Consider the following 21,987-nt stretch of genomic DNA (forward strand, 5'->3'; position numbering starts at 1 on the left):
CAGATGGCCTGAAGAGGAAGTGCTCGGTCTTTCTGTGTCTGGGATTTTTTTAATCTCACCTTTTTAAATTGTAGAGTGCTGTAAAATTTCTTATTTGAAATGTGTTATCTATTTGTCAGAATGATGATTTATGTTCATGAGTACCAAGAATATTATTTCCCACCATGATTGGAACCAAATTACATTCTTTCAGGGAAACCTGATTATGGGAATTATAGCAGAACCTGTAAAGTAAAAAGTAGCCAATCAAAATATAAAGAAACTGATGTTCACTGATAAATAAAACATTTAAAATTGTTAATCATTCTAGTGCCCTGAAAAACATGGGCACGATTTCACTTTACAGTTTGTAGTAAAAGTGGTCGGACACACACACTGCTTAGAAACAGGCCAAACAAGCTCAGTTAGGTTTTGTTTATTGGTTCAATGTTTACATAGTAAATATCGAGGAAGCCTCATCCCAGTAAAGACGAGAGAATCACATCTGATTTTTAGCTCCAATTAAAAAAGGACAATAGTTATGAAAATAAGTTAAGTACACAAATACAATTACACGGGACGGAAATAAGAAATCAAAAGCAACTTAAATTAAAATAATGATTAAACTCTTTGCAAAAGAGACATACGAAACAAGATGGCAGACAGCGAATGCCTGCAGTGATGTGTCTGCGAGATGAGAAGAGACAACCTGCTGATGCGGAATTATTTAGTAATTTACTGGTCTTAAAGAAATGGAATACCAAAAGTGACGCATTGATAATATCGATATTTCATATACGCTTAATACAGTAATATTGGTCCGTGGTCGTTTCCAAGGCTTATGAACCGAGTTATTACCTCAGCCAGGGGGATAATGCGATTAGTCGCGAGTGTGCACCTGTTTCTGTCCACGGCTAATCTTGCGTTCTGCTGCAGGAAACCCCGTTATATTTCTCAATAGGTGAGGAGATTACAGGCTGCACACTAATATCGTTTGAGAATTAACAGCTCACTGAACTACCGGTACACTACCACCACTTGTGCGACAGTCTACTTTTTTTTGGGAAGAATTATCTGCATTAATAATTTATTTTAAGCGTGTTTGATTACGCCTTATAACCCGTTGATGTCTAGAGCGGGGGGGGGGGGGGGGTCAGAACCACCTGGCAGGGATCTGCAGTCTTCTGAGTGCACCTTTCTAGTGTAATGAGGAATGCTTGCGAAGCAAAAAGTTGAAATTGTTCAGGTAATTGTAAGAGCTAGTTCATCAACGATAAAACAATGAATTATTTTTAAATAAGCTAAACACATTATCGTTTACAAGAAGATCACTGATCAGTGTTCTGTCTGTCGTGGCTCTTCTCCCACCAAGTTTGTTCTTTTTGAGCCAAAAAGGAGAAGAAAAAGAAATCCAAATATTCTCTTTTCCAAAACTACAAGGTGCTTATTCACAAGGTTGTTGATTAATTCCTGAGGTATTCAGTGCAAAAAAAAACGTCCACAGTGGGAGGGTTCTACCGGCTGGCAGCCGGGGGCGGTCTGCCCTTGAGACGAGTCCCATGGGGGGGGGCGAAGTGGAGGTCAGTTCTGGGGGGTGGAGTAGAACGAGTGGTGCTGGTGGTTCTGGTCTGGAGGGTTGCTGGTAAACAGCAGAGGAGCCGTCTCCGCGCCGTACCAGCTGAAACGGAGAGAGAAGAGCATGAGAACACGAAGCTCTGAGGCCACGATGTGCATTTTAAAATGTGCATCCTCTCTCCCACAGACGCCATGGAAGACTGTTTGTTTCCCCCATCGTTGACTATTTCCTCTTTGCCACTTGTGAGAATTTTAGAAATCCAAGAGCGGGGGTCTTCCAAACAGTCCAAAACCGAGAGATACTCGGTTTGAAACTATTCATTGATACGTCAGCCAACCGGAAGATTTGATGATCGATCGAGCCGTTGCAGACGTTTATTAAGTGGCCCAAAGGGGAACACGTGTACCTCGAGTGTGGCTGTGAACCGCGAGCCCAGGGCACCGCTCCGTGTTCATCGCTGCCTTGAGGGTCATCAAAGAAATAGGGACGAGGTACGGCCCTGTTGTTGACGGCCATGCTGCCGGTCTGTGAAGAGAGAAAACACACACACACTGCTTTAAAAGACTTGCACCGCTTCAAGTTTCATTCCTTAATTTTTAAAATGTTTATCCGATTGTTCCGACTACCTCTTGAGCCGGCCGGCGCACTCTGAAGATGAGGATGAGCAGACTGGTTGGGAGCAGCTCCCAGATGAAGAGGATGGCGCCAAAGGCCATGTAGCCCCTGTCGCCTAGTTCACTCTGCAAGTCAGCCTGCACACACACACATATATATTTAAATATTGACAACCCCGTTGCCGCAAACTCAAACAATGCGCTGTGCTTTGGACTCGACGTTCACCTGGTCAGAGACGTTGTACCAGTCAAAGTCGAACGACTCCACCCGTCGGCTCTGGGACAGAATGAGCACCGTCAGGTTGTAGCAGGCGCGGCTGGCAAACAGCAGGATCACTGCTACTCCCAGGGTCGCTGTGCGGCACACCGTGGTGCCCTGGTTGGCGGGAGGAGGAGGAGGGAGAAGAAGAAGAAGGTGGAGGTGGGAGAAGAAGAAAGAAGAAGAAGGTGGTGGAGGTGGGAGAAGAAGAAGGTGGAAGTGGGATAAGAAGAAAAAGGAGAAGGAGGTGGGAGAAGAAGAAAGAATAAGAAGAAGAAGGAGGTGGGAGAAGAAGAAAAAGAAGAAGAAGGTGGAGGTGGGAGAAGAAGAAAGAAGAATTAGAAGAAGAAGGTGGAAGTGGGATAAGAAGAAAAATGAGAAGGAGAAGAAGGTGGGAGAAGAAGAAAAAGGTGGAAGTGGGATAAGAAGAAAGAAGAAAAAGGAGAAGAAGGTGGAGGTGGGAGAAGAAGAAAGAAGAAGGAGAAGGTGGGAGAAGAAGAAAGCAGAAGGTGGGAGAAGAAGAAAGAAGAAAAAGAAGGAGAAGAAGAAAGAAGAAGGTGGGAGAAGAAGAAGAAGAGTTTTAGGGGGCACTGCAGTGACTTGTATTGCACTTCCCTAGAGATGACCGTTAGCCCTCTAGTCTGGGATCCTACAACTCCCATAATGCAACTGAACAGACATTGGGGTGTGGGGCACCTTGCTGACCAGGTAGGGGCTGGTGGAGCGCGAGTGTCTGGTCAGCAGCAGCAGCAAGGCGGCCAGCAGCACCGCGTCCAGGATGAAGAGCAGGTCGTTGACCAGGACTCGGACCAAGACCAGATTCCAGGTCAGCTTCCCCGACTCGCCGCCGCCGCCGCCTCTGACCTCGAGGGCGGCGCACGCCACGTTGACACACAGGAAGACGGCGCTCAGGCCGCCGTACACGCACCGCGCCAACAGCCTGAGGAAGAGGAGGACGGATCAGCGCTCGTCGAGGTCAGAGCGGCGGCTCGGCGACGCGACACTCACACTCCTCTGTCCACGTCAGAGCGGTACGTCTCTCTCACTCTGAGGAGCACCTGAGGGACGAGAGAGAAACGAGGGCCAGCGTGAACACAAACGCGTGACGTTAAGAACGGAACCGATGAATAAATAAAGTGTTTATCCGAAGATAATCCCCCTCCTTAAAGACCGTGAACCTTGTTTTTACTCCGAGATGAGAACCCCGAGTCCTACCCGAGTGAAATACAGGTTGATGAGGCTGAGAGTGAAGAACTGCAGGCAGACGGGGAAGCAGTAGAGCAGCCAGTAGACTGCAGCCGTCAGGTGGTTGGCCTCCAGAGCGTCGCAGAAGTAGAAGGAGAACAGGGTGGTGCGGAGCGCGGCCCAGAGCAGGCAGAGGAACAGGAAGACGCTCTGGTAGCTCCACCGCTTGTGTCTGGAGAGGTAGAGGAGCCAGAGCTGCGCGTACACCGCCAGGAACAGAGCGCCGTACAGGGCGGTGTAGAGGACGGTGAAGCCCAGCTGGACCGACGGGGCGACGGCCGGATGCAGGGGCATCGGGACCGCCGGGGAGGAGTTGGGAGGAGGAGGAGTAGGGTGGGCTGTGACCGGAGCTTCCATTGAGTGCCGACGGGACCGACTGACTGAGCACCGTCACGTAAAAACTCCCATCTGGGCCCGGACCGTTCACATGGGAGACCTGGAAGGAAATTAGCAAGGTCAGCACGTCACGAGCAGAACGCCGAGCAAGAGATTAACAGAAGGGAGGAAAAAAAATGTAGACACACGACAATATGCCATGAGAGCTTCTGGGTTTATGGACAATTCTTTTGTTCTTTTTATCAAACATTTACATCACTATGATAGTCTTATCATAGTGATGTAAATGACTTCTTAAATAGTCCGCTGTTTAATTTGCTTGATTATCCAAATATAAGATATTCTAGATGAATATTTTTGGGGTTTGAAGCACGACACGACATGTTTTGCCATTTTATGAAAATATAAAAAAAACTATTATAATAGTGTATCCCCATTGACCAACACCACGAGACATTGTGTCGTCTGATAATTATCTGCAGGTACCAAAAAAATAAGAAAATATCGGCAGATCCAAATATAAATAAGTCAAAACTGGAACTTTAAATTTCCATGTGCATTTCTTTAGTATTTCAGAACAAATTCTGAACAGAAATCTGACTTTAAACTTAAAAACAATATATTCAACATGAATGACCGTCTGACGTGTTATTGGTCACGTGACCAGAGCGACAACAATGGGACAGTTCACCACAACAGCTCAAAGTGTATCTCTCACTCTGGACACGTCACACTTCAGACATGTAAATCCCCTGTGCGCGTGCTTCACGTGCCCTGGGTAACGTCGCGTGACCTTTGAGACCCCCGTAGCCCAGCGCGAGCTAACTCCGTGGAACGGAAACAACCGGGCGGTGTGAAGTTCCGCTCCCGCAGCTCAACGACGGCTCTCTGACCCGCTGACACTTTTTTTCACCCAGAAGGAATGACGCATATCCCGGGGCCGAGGCTCGGTTACGCGTCGCGTTCCCCCCTCAAGAAACCGACCACCGAGATGTAAAAGCCGTCAGTAATCGCGTTACCGACGACAACAGACCTTGTTTGACGCGAACGCCGAGCTCCCGGTTGACCAGCTGACGGGACGTTAATCCAGTGCTTCCGTGTTGTGTGTGCTACGTAGGTCTTGTGGGCGGAGCCAACGCTTTGAATCCAACCGCCAATCAGCAATGACAGGAAATCGCGGTTTCTTCAAGTTGTTGTTTACTTATCAAGAAACACGGGGCATTTATTTCAAGTTAAGTGAGTCATATGTCACCGAAAAAGGTGTTTTAATAACCCCGGTTCAATGCCTCCTCCATACTCGACTTTAGCCGTTTGCCAGAGTCGAAACTTCATCACTGCTCCTCTCACGTGTCTGTTAAATACAAAGGTAACGCCGCTTCATTGTTAAGAAGTAGGTCCAAGATGTCGATGATCCTGCGGTCCAGAAAGGCCCTCCATCAGGTTCAGGCCGACGAAATGGAGCCGGGGACTCCGGTAGAAAGGACAGTGTCGGCCCGCCCGCACGCGACATTTACGTACGAGGTGGGTATTTTTACTACTCAGCTTTTCCGCCTCCTCTTCCTCCTCTTCCTCCCTCCGCAGCGGAAAACTTCACAGCCGGCCACGTAGCTCCTCAAACCCCGGGAGAAGTACTCACGGCGGGGCTTCTATAGCAACCAGCCTGCCGATAAACTGTCAAGTATATATATTTATATATACATATATACCTTTATATACCGCCGCTACCACTTTGTATGTCGTATTTGTGCCGCCGGTTAGCATAACCGTTAACAGCTGCGTCGCGAGCGCCCTGACGGAACTTCTTTCGGAGCAAGTTCCTGCGTCATGGTGAGTTCCTCACGTCGAGGAGAAAGGGAGGAGGCGTCTTTCCTGAGCCCATCGGCTCTTTTTGTTGTTGTTGTTTGTTGAGTAATAAACCGGTCCTTCGACCTGTGTGGTTGGGATCTAACCGATGGGTGATGACGCCGTTTCCTCCCCTTTAACTGAACGCGTGTCCCGCTCAGGAGTCGGACGATTCAGACTCGCAGTCCGTCCTGGACCAAGTGATGGAGACGCGTCCGCGGATCCCCGCCGGGCTTGAGGAGCACACCGCGGAGGAGGCTGGAGGAACGGTACGAGTCGCCTCACACGAACACGCATGTTGCCGGTGGGGGTTTCGTGCAACGAAGCGCAAGACCGGGCGAAGCACAACTCGTAAACTCTGAGATACGCAGCCACGTGCGGAAGCGTCCTGGTCTTATTTCGCCCATATTGCGCCGGTGGTGGTGCAGTGACAGCCGATGACGTGAGTCACTTGTTTATTATCAACCAATAGCCTTTTCAACCTTTATACTTGTGTCGATTATTATTATTATCATTAGAAGTAGTAGTAGTACAATCTAGAACTCCTTATATGTGGTTATTATATCGCATGATATTTTACTGTTGAATGATTCACTTTATCATCAAAGATAATGGAATAACAAAATATAATAGCAATATTTCCACATTACTTGGATGGAAAAAAATAATATATATATATATTATTTAATTTATATATATGCTTGCATTTAAATATATTCAACCCAACTTCACCTTTTGCATATCTGCACAAACATTTACTGTGTAATGTTATACTTAATCGTATAGCTGTATACATATTGAGAAAATTACTATTATTATTATTTCACTATAAAATGTTACTGTAAATCCCCAAATATATTTCCAGTAACTTAAAAAGAATGTTTGAATGAAATCGGTAGTTTAATTGCAAAACGTCCCGTTTTGGTATGCATCATGGTTGTAATTATTTTTCTTTTAAATAAATAACAATAATGTAAAGGATCATTATAACAAAAATATGCATTTCTGAAAGAAAGATTATTGTCTGACATCAATACAAATAAAAACCATCCTGTATCAGTTGGGCCGCATGGCCCTGTGTCTTGTCTTTGTAGGACAGGCAAACAGGTGTTTCTCATAACGTTAACGATGGCTCCGTGCTACAGGTGTGCCCGTTTGTGACGGCGAGCCACAGCAGCTCAATGGAGTCCACCATACATTATTTATTCCATTATTTATATCAGTAGCATCAATGTAAAGTGAACAAAACAAACTGTTTGGGAAATCATTGTTAGCGGGGGGAGAACTACAATGCATCTTGTGAAATGAATGCGGCAGCTGCAGAAATATGACCAGTTGACGGCCACCGCCACGCCCCGCTGATTCATTCGTCTTGGCTTTCTTCTTTGGAATACTGAAAGGCGGTTGCCATGGGACGCACATTTAACTTAAATGAAGCTGGAAGCAAAGCACAGTGAAGTGTTAGGCCCTCAGACTGTAGAGTTGAATGTCTTCGCCACGGTAACGCTCATGTCTTGTTCATAAACAAGTAGGACAACATATTATGTTGCTCAGTGTGTCCTTGACATGTTGAGGCGTACCTGACACGAGGGCTCATTTGAATAGGTGTGGCTACTGAGTAATCGCAGCGCGACTGAAGCCTCTCCAGGTAATGTACAGTGTTGTTTTGTTGTTGTTCCACGGCGGTGAGACAAGAGATGAAGGACTGCAGATGTATTTTTAACTGCTAGTGTTTTTTAAAAGGTATGTCAGGTGTTATGTGTCGTCGTGGGGCTATTAAATTTGTTTTTTTTTAACTGTGTGGGGTAGATCTTCATGTAAACTACACGGTGCATGTTTTGTTTAATCTGTGCCGTCTTCCTCAGGAGCTGAAGCATTGCAGCGTCGTGCTGGACCGCCTGCAGGTTGACGACGGAGCCGAAAAGAAAGAGCCCGAGGACAAAGAAGACATGAACCGCAAAGGCGGGAAACTCGTCTCCCGAATCCCCACTTTCCACAAACGGCCCACAAGCCAGACCCCGGAGCCGCCGGCTCCCAAGAGAGATGCCCCGCCCCCCGGCGCTCAGCCTCCGGGCGCCGCCGCGAGTGGGAGGGTGGAGGCCTCGAGGGCCACGCCACCCGACGTCAGCGACGCGTCCCTCCCCCCGACGGCGGTCCGCGATACCGACGTCGGCCCGGAACTAGCGGCGGTGTCGGCCCGAACCCCTCTGACTACTGCGCCCAAGCGCTGGGGTTTGTCCGAGCCGGCGCCGTACTCTCCAATGACTGCGAGCCCCAGGCCCGCCATCAGACCGGAGCGGCACGCGCCGGAGCGAGACCAGAGCGACGCGGTCGCAACGGAGACGGACGGCGCACGCGACTCCCCCGCGTCGCGCCATCCGGCAGCGGGGCGAAAGCCGCAGGGGGACCCAGAAGAGGAGTACGGCGTCGCGGTCCGAAGCGGCATCAACCACGACGCCTCTGGAGACGGGGAAACGCCTGAGCCGACGGTCGCCCTTCACACGAACGAGGGCCGCCGAGAAGAGGCGATCATGGACGAACAGCCGCCGTGGGAGACGGAGCCGGCGACGCACACGCGCGAAATGAAGGACAGTTTGTCCTCGTCAGAATCCGAGGACGGGTTCGCCGACGAGATGTGCGAGGGCCGCGAGTCGGAGGAGGAGTTAACTGAGGAGAAGTGCGAGGGCCGCGAGGTGGAGGAGCGCCGCGAAGCGCTCACAAGAAGCTCGCCTGGGGTCTCGGGTCTGCCGAAGGGGAGAGCCGACGCCGCTGACTCCGCCTCTCCCGTAGCGCCAGAGAGATTTGCCCGAGCTCAGTCAGCCGGGTCCACGAAGGTGAGCCACGTCGACCTCACCGCCTCCTTCTGTTGTCTCGGTGGTTGTCGGGCAGGAATGTCACGACCGTCTCCCGTCGACGCCGTGGTCGTCGCCTCGCGAGTTAAACCCGGCGCCGCTCTTGTTTCCGCAGAGATCTGGGCGCTGCAGTTTCGGCCTCTTCTGCGTCCTGCCCGCCGCCTTGCTGCTTCTCGGGGGGCTCGGCCAGCACGTCTGGCACTACGGCCTGCCCCTGTCGGCGGCTCAGCTGGCGGCTCAGCTGGAGCTGCATTGGCTGGAGGGCTTCGTACCGGAGCCCTGCGGCGCCGACTGCCGGTAAGACGCTTTGTTCTCGCGAGCTGTGACGAGAAAAGTGAGAATTGGTTGCGGTGGCCGGGGTTTTGGATCCGGCCCGTGGCGCTGTACTGCATGATGTCGTCCCTCCTCTCTCTCTCCCGTTTCCAGTCTCAATCAGCCGGTAGCGATCAAGAGGCCGAGAGAATCCTAAAATAAATATCATGACCGGTGTCAAAAGCATTCTGCATAAACAACAACATTGCTCAGTGATTGATTCTACTGCGTCAGCTCTATTCTACGATGTGGTCAGCGCTCTGTTTGGGCGTGTCCGGTTTTGAAGCCTCCGTGTCTCCTCAGGGTGCAGCTGGTGGAGAGCGTCCCCGTGGCTCTGCACCCGTCTCCTCCTCCCGTCCTCCGGAGCATCGCCGGCAGCTGGCTGCGTCTGCTGGACGAGGCCAACAGCTCGGTGCAGATCGCCGCCTTCTACTTCTCCCTTCGCGGCGGCGAGTCGGCGAACTCCTCCGACTCTCAGGTCGGCTCAGTGGCGCGCTTCTGTAATCTCACGACGCCGCCGTCGTTTTAACCGCTCATGCGTGCGATGTCGCTGCCGCACAATCTGCAGGGCAGGCTGGTCTTTGAGCGACTCAAAGGGCTCAAATCCAAAGGTGTGAAACTCCGGCTGGCCGTCAACGCCCCCCAGACCTCAAGAGAAGACACAGCAGAACTGGCCGCAGCAGGTACGTCGTCGGCCCGCGATGTGGAGCTCGTCGTGTGTCGCGTGCGCCGTGAAATGTGTGTTAAAACGCACTCATTTAGGATGGGTTGCACCAACACTGATTAATTTAATCAGAGTTTAGCTATACTAGGTTGACACTAATATCATTTCTTGAGGTAAGCACCAAGCAGCTCCGTTGCACACAAACAACTCAGTTTTGTTTCAGTAAATTCAAGTTTAAATCCAAGTTGAATTTGCTCTGTATTCCTTCATAAAACATGATATTGTTTGCCCGCTAGCAGCTAAAAGGTCAGCTAGTTCGCCCAATGGTCCCAACGGACGACTTAATGGAGCAGGATGCCACAGTAATCCTTTTTTCGAAAATGGACAACAGCAAAATAACACCTGAAACCAATCTTTTTTTATAAAGTAATGTTCTGAATAGACGCTGGGGTTAAGTCGGGTCCAACGTGATTACAAGTTAAACTGAAGACCCAATCAAGTCGGGGTCGTGACTCCGCCGTTCTCGTTTGGTTTCCAGGTGCCGAAGTCCGAGAGGTGGACCTCCGGGCCGTGACCGGAGGCATCGTCCACACCAAGCTGTGGGTGGTGGATCAGAAGCACTTCTACCTGGGCAGCGCCAACATGGACTGGCGCTCCCTAAGTCAGGTAGGAGCGGCGTCGGCATCGGCGGACGAGTTGACGTCCTTCCTGCAGACGAACGGCGGCTCAACGGGAACATAACGTGTGCTTTTGCCGAATCGAGGTGAAGGAGGTCGGCCTGGCGGTCGAGGACTGCAGCTGCCTGGCGCTGGACGCCTCTCGGATCTTCGAGCTTTACTGGATCATCGGCGGCGCCAGCAAAGGCTCCCTGCCGCCGTACTGGCCCGCTCGCCTCTCCGCCCTGTCCAGCTCCCAGAAGCCCCTGCGGCTGAAGTTCAACGGCGTGGCCGCTCAAGTCTACCTGTCTGTGAGTGCTCGTCTCCTCGCTAGGCGTCTTCCGACGGGAGTCGCATTTTTCAGGGTTCGTACGGTCATGGAAAACCTGGAAAAGTCATGGAATTTTAAAATGGTCATTTCCAGGCCTGGAAAAGTCATGGAAAAAACTTTAAAGTTTTGGAAAAGTCATGGAAATTTGTTGAAATCACATGTTCATTCACACCGAGTTTTAAATATTGAATGTTTTTTAAAGAAAGACGCGCAAAATATAAGCCGGCGTACGCTCTCAATACGCAAAATGTTCATAATTGTTCGTGTTTATACCGAGATTTCAGTTTGTTCATGGAAATTTGGTTAAAAGTCATGGAAATCCATGCGTCAAAATGTGTAAGAACCCTGATTTTTTTTAATTCAATATCCTAAACTAGCATATCCTCTCTCCTGCGCGGCATCCTTCTCCTGCAGAGCGCCCCTCCCCAGATCTCGGCGCGCGGCCGCTCCGACGACCTCTCCGCCATCCTGTCCGTCATCGGCGACGCCCGGAGCTTCGTTCACATCTCCGTCATGGACTACCTCCCTCTGTCTCAGCACACGGAGCCGCTCAGGTGACGAGCCGCCCCTCTGGCAGACACTAACGAGAGGGATAGTTTAAACCTCTACGCCGAGTCACTGGTGTTCTAGACATGAAGCCTTGAGAGTGAAACGGAGGGTATTGAGTCACAGACGCGACGCTTTTTTAGAAATGTCCGATCCCTTAACCGCGCGTCGCTCCTTCTCTCCCAGGTTCTGGCCGGCCATCGACTCGGCGCTGCGCGCGGCCGCCTGCGCCCGAGGCGTGCAGGTCCGACTCCTGGTCAGCTGCTGGACGCACTCCCCCGCCCAAATGTTCCCCTTCCTGCAGTCCCTGCTGGCGCTCGCCAGCCCTCAGCTGAAGTGCGAAGTCGACGTGGTGCGCCGCCAGATGTTCTCCTTCCCCGCACGATGACTCGGCCTTTCACAGAATGCCGACGTGTCCTAAACTCCTGGTGTTTTTGCTTCCGTGCAGAAAGTGTTCACGGTGCCTTCCACGGCGGAGCAGATGAAGATCCCCTTTGCACGCGTCAATCACGCCAAGTACATGGTCACCGACAGAGCGGTCTACATAGGTATGCTATCGCCGGTCACCGGTCTCTTTAAGATCCACCGCGACAGCCTCCGATGGTTAGAAGACGTCTTTCTTTACCTTTTCCTCTCGTCGTCATCATCCAAATATTCAGCCATGACATTGAAATTCTTCTAGATGACATTAGGCTCATCTTTACGTACAAAAAACCCGACTTCCGGGATCGCTCCCTCACGTTTCCAGCGCTGCCTCCCGGCAACAAGTCACGTGACGCATTAACAAACGGTAAAGAAAAAGGTTTTATTTCTCTGGAGTCCATCCATGAAGTTTTCCCACTCATAACACTCTGATTCTGTCAGTGGCAAAAATATACCTACGGTAGCTTAAGTACAGTTTTGAAATGCATTTCAGAGGGACATGTTATGCCTATTTCCATTCACCCGACATTTGCATCACATTTACTAGTTTTGCAGATATTTCATGCAAAACATGTAAATCGCTTCTGAGACATGAGGCTTTGTTCAGAGAACAACTTTTGAATGTAATTTTAAGTCTGGAATTGAGTCTAGTTTTTTATTTGTAGGTTTGCAGCGTAGCAGACTCATTCAAACCGGCTTTCATTGCAGAGCCACTATTTTCTTCATCCTTCATGCGCCGCGGGGCGGGGAGGGCGTGAATGTCACCGACGCGTTCTCCGTCGGTCGTGCGCTCTAAACCGCCGTGCGTCTCCGCGTTCGCAGGAACGTCCAACTGGTCCGAGAACTACTTCACCCAGACGGCCGGCGTGGGCCTGGTGGTGAACCAGACCGGCTCCGTGGTGGAGAGCGGCCAGGAGACCCTGCAGAGCCAAGCGGAGGCGCTCTTCCACCGAGACTGGACGTCCCGGTACGCCAGCAGGCTCTCTCTGGACGCCGTGGACGTCTGCCAGCACTGAGGGTCCGGTGCTCGGGGACGCTCACTGCGTCCCGCCTGCCGCCGCCGCTTGAACTTTATTCGGCTTCTGCAGAATCCGCTTCCTCTGCCATGTGAATAAACACTTTATTTGAATTGCCATTTCCTGGCTGCCTGGGTTTTGTATATAATTGCATCAGCGTTTTTGCGGTAGTTTGACCCGCCGGCTCAGACGACGCCATGTTGAGTCAACGAATGCTCCCGTTGCCAAATATTGCACCGTTAATGCATTCGTCTCAAGCAGTCAGTGGCGAATGGTATTTAATGTGGTTAAAAAGGTCAAATGGGCTGCATGGACAGACTCCACTTGAGAGGAGATGGTTTTCTGGGTCAACCTTAAGTGTTTCTGAACATGTTTTTGTTTTTTTTATAAGTTAGAGTTGGACGAGGTTTTTTTTTTGTGCCACAAAATTAAATAAAAACCCACAACGCTTATGACTGTCTCGGGTCTGATAATCAAGACATTGACTGATGGTTATCTTTATTTTCACATTTGAGAATCTTAATTTCACTCCACAAATGACATTTAACAAAGTAAAGAAACACGAATGGAATGGAAACTAGGATCGTGTTCGATGTGCAAAGAAATCTTCATGGTTCTTTAATTTAAATCTGAGTGTCCGTGACGTTTGCTGCAGTGCAGGTTCTTCACGTCTCAATCCATCAGTCTCTGCTCGATGCCAGGATCTCCCTGTGCTGCTTCTCCATCCACCCAGCTGCATTTACTCCACTATAGACAGGGGGGGGAGGGGAGAGACAAGACAACACAATGGGAAGGAAGAGCGTCTCGGCGTAGCGCTTTTGGCTCCGCCTCTGATCGGGCGGGGGGGGGGGGGCGCCACCGTTGAAATCCTTCTACACAGAGGGCTTGAAGACGCCCAGAGATGGACGAGTTCCTCCTCCCTGCCCTCATTCCATGGAGAGCTGCACGCTGTCCGACTGGCCCTGCTGCTGGTCAAACTTCCTGGCTGAGAAGACCGGAGAACATTTTCATTTACCCAGAATGTGGACATGAAACGCGGCCGAGGTCATCCAAACATCCATCTTATCGGGGGGTTTAACTACTTTGATGATCGGATCTCTTTTCCATATAATGGGACCGGGTGATCAACCTGTATTCTCCTCCGATGCTCACCCAGAGAGTACATCTCCAGCTGCTGCCGCAGGCGGACCTTCTGCAGGCTGTCGTAGAAGTTCGGCTCCGGGCTGCTGCCGACGGTGGGGGGCAGAGTGAAGATGCGCATGATCTTCCTCTTGTTTCTAGGCGACAGGTGAACACACAAGACGGGTTTCAGGAAGAGAGAGGCCATATTGACACGACGGAATATTACCCATCTTTTCTGGTGGTTCACAAAATAAGATTAAAATGGACCTGACACTAAATACCTCGAGTCTGGAGGAGTTGCATGAATGCAGAATTAGCCAGACGACCTGACAGAAGATGATTATTGCTAAAGTAATACCGCATGATGCTCATCTCTGAAATCTAATGATTTGTAGTTATTTCTTTGTTTGTTTTGACCAAGAAATGCCTGATATTATATTGTTGGGATCAAGATAAACGTTCTTCATTCTTCAACATATTCACAGTGAGCTTCAGTGGGACACGTGTTGTCATAAATAAACAACACTATGGAAATAAGTGTCTCGCGATTAATATGTTTTTGTCGTGCGATGGTTATATTTATTGTTTTAGGTCACAGTATAGGACACTATGTGCGGTGCAGTTCAGTGAGACGGTCAACAAACAGTGAAAGAGTTGTGATATATATTTACTAAAATTTCAGATTTCACACATTTTTTAAAAGTTCAACAATTCTATATATATATACATATTTGTATACAAATATACATATAGAAATATTCAAATATATATACATACACATATATATGTGTATGTATATACACACATATATATGCGTGTGTGTATATATGCGTGTGTATATATATATATATATAATTGTTTTTTTATGTTTATGATCTGAAATCTGAGTATATATATATATCTCACTAAACTCTTGAAAGTACCCGGAGTACTTCGACCGATAAGCAAACAACACATCGCGCATCAGGCGGTTCGCTGCTCACTTTCTGGCGTACATCAGCAGGGCGAAGCTGACCAGGACGACCAGCAGGTACACGTTGGTCGCCTCGTTCCAGGCCTCGTGCACCGAGTAGTCGATGGTCTCGGGCTCGTTCCCGTGGCCCCCCATGGAGACACGACGCGGCGCGCGGGCGAAGCGTGAGAAAACGGAGAGGCTCTGCAGCAGCTCTCTCTCTCTCTCTCTCTTAGCTCCCTTTTGTTCAGGCAAACGACGGGTTACGACTGAGTACCGTCAACACCGACGTCATTTCCGCATTATTCCTCTGTTTCCGTTTCCGGGTAGCGCGCCTGACCAATACGATATTACGTTATACCGTCGGCTCCACTTCGTCACACTTGCTATATATATTATATATGACCCTTGTTGCCTCATTTTATTATTAAATGCAAGTATTTCCATTGTCTGCTCCTGCATGGCCTGCTTTTTACCTTCCGTTTGTTTAATTATTTTATTGCATCATCTTTTACTGTGTATTGTACTTTGCTCTTTTAACTTGATATGTTTTGGGCCCTGTTATTGCCAAATAATTAATTACTGTATTGCACTTTGTGACACTTTGTCTGTGGTAAGTGCGAAATAAATGAACTTTACTTACTGACTTACTTCATATTCAAGAAGTTCTATGTATTCTATGCATCGGTCTACTTTTTACTCCACTTCATTTATTTGACTGAAGGTGATCAGCTGGAAGTCTAGTTTCATGTGGCTGGTTGGGAGAGCTGGTGTAACTGGTTAGATATGGTTGTGTCAGATTTTAGAACAGCATTCATTCTCTAAATTAAATTGTGTTAAATAATCTGCAGAAACTTGAGTTTATTAAATGTATCAAACATTCCTAGGGCAAAAACAAGACTGCTGGACTTGCTCAGGTGCTGTGATTCTGGCCTCCCCACACAAAAACAAAATATATTCTAGAATGATAACATATTAATTATTATAATATATAAATACAATTTATAATTGATATATAAAATAGGCAATTCATTACCAGACATTATGGCTCTCCCAGAAAAAAATCAAACAAATATATAATACATAAATGATATCTAAATAAAATATACAATGTATATATAAAATAGGCAATAAATTATCAAATAGTATGCCTCCCCCACAAAAACCACAACTTATATATAATGGTATTCTATAAATTCTAATAACAAATGAAATATATATATAAAAATAAGCAATAAATTAAATTAGTTAATGAGCGTGAATGACACGCATTAGTTTCAAATATGCAATGTTAAAAAGACTAACTAAAATAAATACCAGAACAAAACAGAATAGAATTACTAATTAAAAGTCAAAGCTACATTGTTAAGCCGTCCATCAGGAGCAATGACTAATTTATTTAGCCATTAATATTAATAATTTAATAAAAAGTTATTTCTAAATTGTTGCATTTAAAAACAAAATATACAGTATCTTTCATGTCAATAGAAGTTACACAATTAGTTTTATAGAGTACATATTTACTCTCGATACTATAAAACTGAAAAGTACCCTTAGTGACCTTTAGATGTTTTAACATAGTAGCATAGAACTGTGTGTCAGCTAATCCCTTTCCCCCCTAAATATACCTGCACCCTGTTTGTTCTCAGTGTATGGACAATGGAACCTTCCAATTTGAGAAGAGAAGAAATAAACAAAACAAAATAAAACTACACAACTGCGTTCTTTAACTTGAGGCTGGATCACAGCCCTTAACGAACACACTGGAAGAAAACGCCACCACAGATGAGAACAATAGGATGCAACAATGCCAATTTATTTGTCAGGTTTACAGTCGATCAGAACTATCGAGCGGCACACACAACATGGCATCTCTGGTATTTCAAATGCTTCAGCTAGTGATAACACAGGGCACCACATGGGGGTCTGAGCGGACCCGGGGGAACACCGGCGGAGCGGACGGTTCAAATCCACTGGACTCAACCGGTCTGCCTGGTGGTTTCAGTTTAAACTTTTTGTTTCAACTACATATAAATCAATTATCAGCAATTATACTTTATATACACAAAACACCTTTGTTGTATCGCGCTGGCTTATTTAATTATTTTTTTCAAAAGTATCTTATTTTTCAAAATAGAGTTTTACTAATTCATAACTACAGAATACATAAAGCTGCATTTACCATAATTGCGACGATGAAGAAGAACTTTATACAAAGAGACGGAGACGAGAGCCGCGGCCCGGGACGCGTGAAGCAAAGGCCGCGGGAAAGTGTTTCACACGGTGGGCAAAACGGAAACGCACAAAAGAAATAACCTCTCGAATATGCCAGCAGCATGGGAGCTACGACTCCACACAAGACTGGGGGGGGGGGGGAGTGATTTGTCTACATGAACACGCTTCTGAAGGTTAAATGGCCCAACGTCGGATGCACACGCGCTGAAGAAACCAGCTCCAAGTTCAGCGCCAAAACAAACAAACCACAGATGCTCCAAAGTTATCGCGATGGTCAAATCATTCAAGAAAATACGCTCGCGTCCACGATCACTTCGGTCCGTCTCGAGCAAAACAATAAAGAGAGGAGTGCTGGGGAGGAACTAAAGATGGAGACCAGAAGTACTACAGCAGCTAAATGCTTCAAAATAAGACTCCAAATATATCAAAGAACCAGAGGCAACGCACAGCATTTCATTGGATAACCAATTAGTTCACTAACTTAGCACACACACAAATATATATATATGTATATATATACACACATATGTATACATATGTATACATAAATATATATATATATATACATACATACACACAACAAAAAATGGGAAAAGAACATTAAATGAAACCAGGTAGAACCTGAAAGCAAGCGGTAATCAGCTGTTATTTATCATGTATTTACAGCACAGAAGTGATGTTTCTGAACGGGAGAAAGCGAAAAACGAAGCCAGCTGTTAGTTATTTGACCACACGGTGTGGGGGGGGGGGGGGGCGACGACTTTAAAACATGCAGATTCAGTGCTCCCTCGAGGCCTGAAGGGGTGGAAGGGGACCACGACACTCGGCTCTGCCGTATCGAAGCAAGCTTTCACACTCGGGATCGTTTTCCGTTTTCGCCCCAGATGTGTCGCCACGACGACGCTCCCATTTACAGTCACTCTGCCGTCACGTTAAAACTGCCTCCTATCGTCGCACCGTAAACGCCACCCGCAGCAGTTTAAACCAGAGTGGGGATGTCAAATACTGGCGCTGTGCATCTGGCTCCGCCCCCTCGCACGCCAACGAAGAAACGAACACACCCGGTTTCCTGCTCAACGTGGCCTGAACTCTGCTTCTCGGCCCGCTCTGGCCTCCTGTCAGCGGCGGGGGAGGGGTTGCATTAGTAGCGGGGGGGGGGGGGGGATGTGTGCCGTTACAGCATCTACAAGCTTGTTAACTGTATTAAGCTGAAATACCTGCCCGTGGTATCGCACGTGTGTGTGTGTCGAGGTGGGGGCTACTGCAAGCTCTTCCTGTTGGCCTCCTCGAGGCTGCTGCGCGCGGCGGTTTTTCGGGGAGCGGCGTGGTCCGTGAGCTCTGAGGGGGGGGGGGGGGGGGGGCACCGATCGAGTCACTGGTGTCACATCAGGATGTCCAGGTCGTCGACGTGGTCGTCCTCCTCCGTCACCCGCAGCGCCAGCACCTCCTCGTTCAGGAACAGTCCGCTCAGGCGCTCCTTGCGGGCCTGCCGCTGCTCCTTCAGCTGCCGCTTGCGCATGGCCTTCTGCTGGAGCTTACGCTGCTTGGAGCGTTTCTGAGAGACGGGCGTGGAGAGAGAGAGAGAGAGAGAGAGAGAGAGATACCAGGATGAGGATCAAGGTGTTGAAATTGATGAGACAACAAATTAACCAGAGTGGTATCAGAGATGGAAATGTATCCTTCTGAGATTGCGCACGCGCACACGCACACGCACACACACACACACACACACACCTCTTACTTTAGAGTCTCGTATGCGCTCTCCGGTGCTGGAGAGGTTCCCGTCGCTGTGAGCTCTGCTCATGTTGGAGACACTGCCTCCGCTGCAGGCCGACGCCGCGCCACCTGGAAGACGCGACGCAGACGGTTTCACAACCGGGAGGAGAGAGAGCGCCGCTCGAAATGTGAGCTGGATGCGTGACACATTTCTGCATCTCACCTGCCACGGAGTTGGAGGCCGTGGAGCCGCCGGAGGAGCTGGCGGAGCTGACCATGCTGGCGTTGCTGCTGCTCGCCACGCTGACGCCGCCGGTGCTGCCGCTGCTGTGGCTGCTCCGCTTCCAGCCCTCTCTGGTGCTGCTGGCCCGCTGCCGGGGGCTGTGCTCTCTGATGTAGTTACGCACCTGGTGACATCACACCGGGGGGGGGTGAAGAAAATAAGAATGAGAAATGAGCTTTTCGCATGCTACGTATCTGCGCGAGCCCTCGTCTTCAATACGCGGCAACAGCCGATAGGTGAAACGTAAAAGGCAACTAAATGTAACCATGGCAACTGACAGATGGATGTAGAGTGTCGGATTTTAATATATAATCTGACTTTAATGTTCACGAACAACGCTTAAAGCTTATGCATACGTGCACATATGAAGGTGTGGCAAAAATGCAGCCGATACGGATCTATTACTCTGAGTCGGCTTGTCGACCGGTTGGTTAACGGGGCGCTAAGGAGCTTCTGCCCACCTGCTTGAGTTTCTCGTCCGTGAGACAGTTGAGCTCGATGATGAACTCGCTGTCGGTGGGGGAGATCTGAGCACAGGGGTCGATGATCTTGATGATGTCCAGCTGTTCTCTCAGGCCCATCTCCGTGCTGACCTTCCGACTCAGGTACTCGATGTACTCCACCTGGAGGGAAACGGGACGCATTAGGTTTTGTGAGCGTCGCTCCTTTCTTCCAGGTATCTCCGCCGCCGCCGCGGGTTTGACTGAGCGTCGCGGTCGGCTTTGTTTACCTGCTCGTCGTTGGTCATGGCACTCCATGGCAACTCATCCAGGTTGCGATGAGGGTGGGTCTTTGGCCTCCTCTTGGAAAACAGACACGGCGAGCTCGGCACGCTCGGGATGATGTCAGAGAGGACATCGCTGCCGCTGGCGATGTCACTTCCTGGCAACTGAGAGGACAGAGGTGAGACTTGTTATCTCTTCTGTGCCCAAAGCACGTTAAAAAAATAAAAGAAATCACTTCCAGGTCGGCTAACAACCAACCTGCCACTCAAACTCGCTGTCGGACCAATCCCAGTAGGTGCTGATGGAGGAGGAGACGTCACTGCAAACACTGCCCTCTGGAAACAGGTCCAGGGAGGTCAGTTCCTGGTCATCCAGAAGGGAGTAGCAGTCGTCCTGGTCCCCCACGGACACAGAGGAGAAGAGCTCCTCGCTGCACTCGGAGCTGGCGACGCTGGTACCACAGGAAGTGAGGTTCCACCTGGGGGGAGAACAGTGAGGGAACGTCAGAGCGCATTCTGCGAGGACTTTCGGGAAATGGGTCAGATTGTTCTCCTGAGACAGAGAGGCGAATACCCAGGGGAAGGAGCCACTTCAATTCTCAAAAAGCCTTTTCACATTATAAACTTTCATCTTAACGAAAGGATAGAGAAAAAATATATGGTGCAGAAGTCACTGAGGGCAATATTTAGACCTAGAATTCTTCAAAATAAGAGATTAAAATGCTGCTCTTTCACATGATGCACAGACATTTTTGGTGGACATCTTCAATAAAATGTCCAAAAAGTTTGACCTCACAGACACGCGCGCGTGAACACAAACACACACACACACACACTCTCCACTTGCCTGTTGCTGTTGAAGCGGTGTAGGGGATCTGTTCTGTGGCAAGATGAGAGTTGAAAGCCAAAGTCACTGACATCCAGGGTCCCCACGTCGCTGAGGTTGGTTCTTTGGGAGAGGAGAGGGAAAGGATGCTCCGGGGCCAAGAACTTCTCATACAGAGACTCAGACATGGCTAAGTGTACCTGACGCAGCGAAAGAGGCAACGGGTTAGAGAAACATGAAGGGACCCTTTTTAATAGAAATACGGTCTTAATAATCACCACATTGAAAAAACACATCCGACATGGACTCAAACGGCAGTATGTATTGGCTGGACAGGTGTCCAAGATTGTGTCCACAGGATATTCAGCATTCATTTGATCCGGTTTGTTTGTTTACAAAAATCCCTGATGCAAAGTCTCCACAACAGACACTGCTCATGAACGAAGCTTGCTGTACTAAGAATAAATACACCATCAACATTGTGTCTGGACCAAAGTTGGAAGGATACTATTGGATATTACTACATCACATTATTTTCTGTAAAGGAAATATTAGATAGAGTCAGAGATATATAGTTGTTTGCATAATTAGGTTATGGGATGTATTAATTTACCCCAGATGTGCACAGAGATGTATGAATAGGGGAGCAGGTGTACATGACTGCTGCATATTCATGTATTTTATGATATTTACTTGTTGTTTGGGTTTGGAAGGGAAATAAACGTCACACTGAGAAATCAAACTGTGCTTCTAACGTCGTCATCGTCCTCCAGCTGCATGACCCGTACACAGTGGAACCTTCAACCACACAAATGATGAGCTAAAATGTAAATAAAGGCAGCTGCAGTGCTCCAGCAATGTCGTACGCAGTTAATTAACAAAGCCAAACGTATTAATTAAAATGTGATCGAGCAGCAACATCAGCTCCTCGAGCTCATCTGCATCGGGGACCCTCTGCGTGGAGAGCAGACTCGTTAATGTCGTGGGCGTATTTTAGGAAGCTAAGTGGAATGCTAACGCTCGGGTTATGCGTTGACGATCCACGTTTAGCATCAATTTGCCGGAATAGTTGATTTTTCTCAACAAAGAGAAACGCTTTACTGCATGCAAAGCATATTTGTCGAAATAAATAAAACGTAGTGCAGCATTAGAGACAGTTTGGATACACGTGTTCGTCCTGTGGTTAGAGCACAACACACGGCTAACTCCGTGAGCTAACGTTAGCTGCTAATCCTCCAAATGTCCACGTCGCGATCATCAAGCCGACCAACCGACACCGAGCTCGCGCCGGCTGTCGGCCTGTCCCACCGCGATACACGCTCACACAGGTTACACGCCCCCGGGGACGCGGTGGTGGAGGCGCTAGCTACATTAAAACACCAACCTTTTGTCGTTCAAAGAATGACCATTTCTGCCACCTCCATTTGCAAAATCCTTTCTTTTCCAGCGATGACCTGAGTTGTCACCGCGAGACTCGC

At 48.6% G+C, this 21,987-nt stretch overlaps 4 protein-coding genes across 9 annotated transcripts; 1 reads left to right on the plus strand and 3 right to left on the minus strand.

Moving 5' to 3' along the window:
* Nucleotides 1-399: 399 nt before the first annotated feature.
* Nucleotides 400-5,792, minus strand: gpr137 (G protein-coupled receptor 137). Of its 3 annotated transcripts, none has more exons than XM_056438913.1 (8): nt 5,716-5,792; nt 3,644-4,109; nt 3,437-3,486; nt 3,125-3,368; nt 2,396-2,545; nt 2,182-2,307; nt 1,962-2,080; nt 400-1,657 (listed from the first exon to the last, which is right to left on the minus strand). In XM_056438913.1, the coding sequence occupies exons 2-8, from the start codon at nt 4,028-4,030 to the stop codon at nt 1,561-1,563; spliced, it is 1,173 nt and encodes a 390-aa protein (XP_056294888.1). In that variant the 5' UTR covers nt 4,031-4,109; nt 5,716-5,792; the 3' UTR covers nt 400-1,560. The 3 variants fall into 3 exon arrangements, with proteins under 3 accessions (XP_056294888.1, XP_056294889.1, XP_056294887.1); XM_056438914.1 differs by lacking the exon at nt 5,716-5,792 and adding an exon at nt 5,043-5,129 and having other exon boundaries at nt 3,134-3,368; XM_056438912.1 differs by lacking the exon at nt 5,716-5,792 and adding an exon at nt 5,043-5,129.
* pld7 (phospholipase D family, member 7) lies at nt 5,411-12,770 on the plus strand. 3 transcript variants are annotated; one of them, XM_056438907.1, is made up of 12 exons: nt 5,411-5,530; nt 6,013-6,120; nt 7,717-8,685; nt 8,819-9,000; nt 9,319-9,493; nt 9,584-9,698; nt 10,218-10,345; nt 10,443-10,646; nt 11,081-11,220; nt 11,399-11,564; nt 11,661-11,760; nt 12,458-12,770. In XM_056438907.1, exons 1-12 carry the CDS (start codon nt 5,411-5,413, stop codon nt 12,649-12,651), a joined length of 2,601 nt encoding a protein of 866 aa, XP_056294882.1. In that variant the 3' UTR covers nt 12,652-12,770. The 3 variants fall into 3 exon arrangements, with proteins under 3 accessions (XP_056294882.1, XP_056294883.1, XP_056294885.1); XM_056438908.1 differs by lacking the exon at nt 5,411-5,530 and adding an exon at nt 5,747-5,836; XM_056438910.1 differs by lacking the exons at nt 5,411-5,530; nt 6,013-6,120 and adding an exon at nt 6,130-6,293.
* Nucleotides 12,771-13,111: 341 nt separating this feature from the next.
* On the minus strand, nt 13,112-15,013 carry smim19 (small integral membrane protein 19). Its single transcript, XM_056438915.1, has 3 exons — nt 14,757-15,013; nt 13,804-13,928; nt 13,112-13,636 (listed from the first exon to the last, which is right to left on the minus strand). The coding sequence occupies exons 1-3, from the start codon at nt 14,879-14,881 to the stop codon at nt 13,578-13,580; spliced, it is 309 nt and encodes a 102-aa protein (XP_056294890.1). The 5' UTR covers nt 14,882-15,013; the 3' UTR covers nt 13,112-13,577.
* A 1,502-nt stretch (nt 15,014-16,515) lies between these two features.
* fam199x (family with sequence similarity 199, X-linked) lies at nt 16,516-21,979 on the minus strand. 2 transcript variants are annotated; one of them, XM_056438808.1, is made up of 8 exons: nt 21,894-21,979; nt 20,531-20,709; nt 19,943-20,162; nt 19,690-19,848; nt 19,421-19,582; nt 18,900-19,083; nt 18,702-18,805; nt 16,516-18,515 (listed from the first exon to the last, which is right to left on the minus strand). In XM_056438808.1, the coding sequence occupies exons 2-8, from the start codon at nt 20,695-20,697 to the stop codon at nt 18,342-18,344; spliced, it is 1,170 nt and encodes a 389-aa protein (XP_056294783.1). In that variant the 5' UTR covers nt 20,698-20,709; nt 21,894-21,979; the 3' UTR covers nt 16,516-18,341. The 2 variants fall into 2 exon arrangements, with proteins under 2 accessions (XP_056294783.1, XP_056294782.1); XM_056438807.1 differs by lacking the exon at nt 21,894-21,979 and having other exon boundaries at nt 20,531-21,876.
* Nucleotides 21,980-21,987: the final 8 nt, after the last annotated feature.

Source organism: Pseudoliparis swirei, chromosome 19, assembly GCF_029220125.1.
Source record: "Pseudoliparis swirei isolate HS2019 ecotype Mariana Trench chromosome 19, NWPU_hadal_v1, whole genome shotgun sequence".
NCBI lineage: Eukaryota > Metazoa > Chordata > Actinopteri > Perciformes > Liparidae > Pseudoliparis > Pseudoliparis swirei.

Bases quoted from the DNA above. Each gene is read 5' to 3' on its own strand.
- gpr137 (XM_056438913.1), bottom strand. From the start codon at position 4,030: ATGGAAGCTCCGGTCACAGCCCACCCTACTCCTCCTCCTCCCAACTCC. The intron at 3,369-3,436 runs GTGAGTGTCGCG...CCTCTTCCTCAG, and splicing joins TCTGACGTGGACAGAGGAGT to GCTGTTGGCGCGGTGCGTGT. The intron at 2,308-2,395 runs GTGAACGTCGAG...GTGTGTGTGCAG, and splicing joins GGTACAACGTCTCTGACCAG to GCTGACTTGCAGAGTGAACT.
- pld7 (XM_056438907.1), top strand. From the start codon at position 5,411: ATGTCGATGATCCTGCGGTCCAGAAAGGCCCTCCATCAGGTTCAGGCC. The intron at 9,699-10,217 runs GTACGTCGTCGG...TTTGGTTTCCAG, and splicing joins AGCAGAACTGGCCGCAGCAG to GTGCCGAAGTCCGAGAGGTG. The intron at 10,647-11,080 runs GTGAGTGCTCGT...CTTCTCCTGCAG, and splicing joins CCGCTCAAGTCTACCTGTCT to AGCGCCCCTCCCCAGATCTC.
- smim19 (XM_056438915.1), bottom strand. From the start codon at position 14,881: ATGGGGGGCCACGGGAACGAGCCCGAGACCATCGACTACTCGGTGCAC. The intron at 13,929-14,756 runs GTGAGCAGCGAA...CCTGTCGCCTAG, and splicing joins CTGCTGATGTACGCCAGAAA to AAACAAGAGGAAGATCATGC. The intron at 13,637-13,803 runs GTGAGCATCGGA...CGGTCTTCTCAG, and splicing joins GCTGGAGATGTACTCTCTGG to CCAGGAAGTTTGACCAGCAG.
- fam199x (XM_056438807.1), bottom strand. From the start codon at position 20,883: ATGAATGCTGAATATCCTGTGGACACAATCTTGGACACCTGTCCAGCC. The intron at 19,583-19,689 runs GTAAACAAAGCC...GTTTCCCTCCAG, and splicing joins CCATGACCAACGACGAGCAG to GTGGAGTACATCGAGTACCT. The intron at 18,806-18,899 runs GTGAGATGCAGA...CGCGTCTTCCAG, and splicing joins GGCCTCCAACTCCGTGGCAG to GTGGCGCGGCGTCGGCCTGC.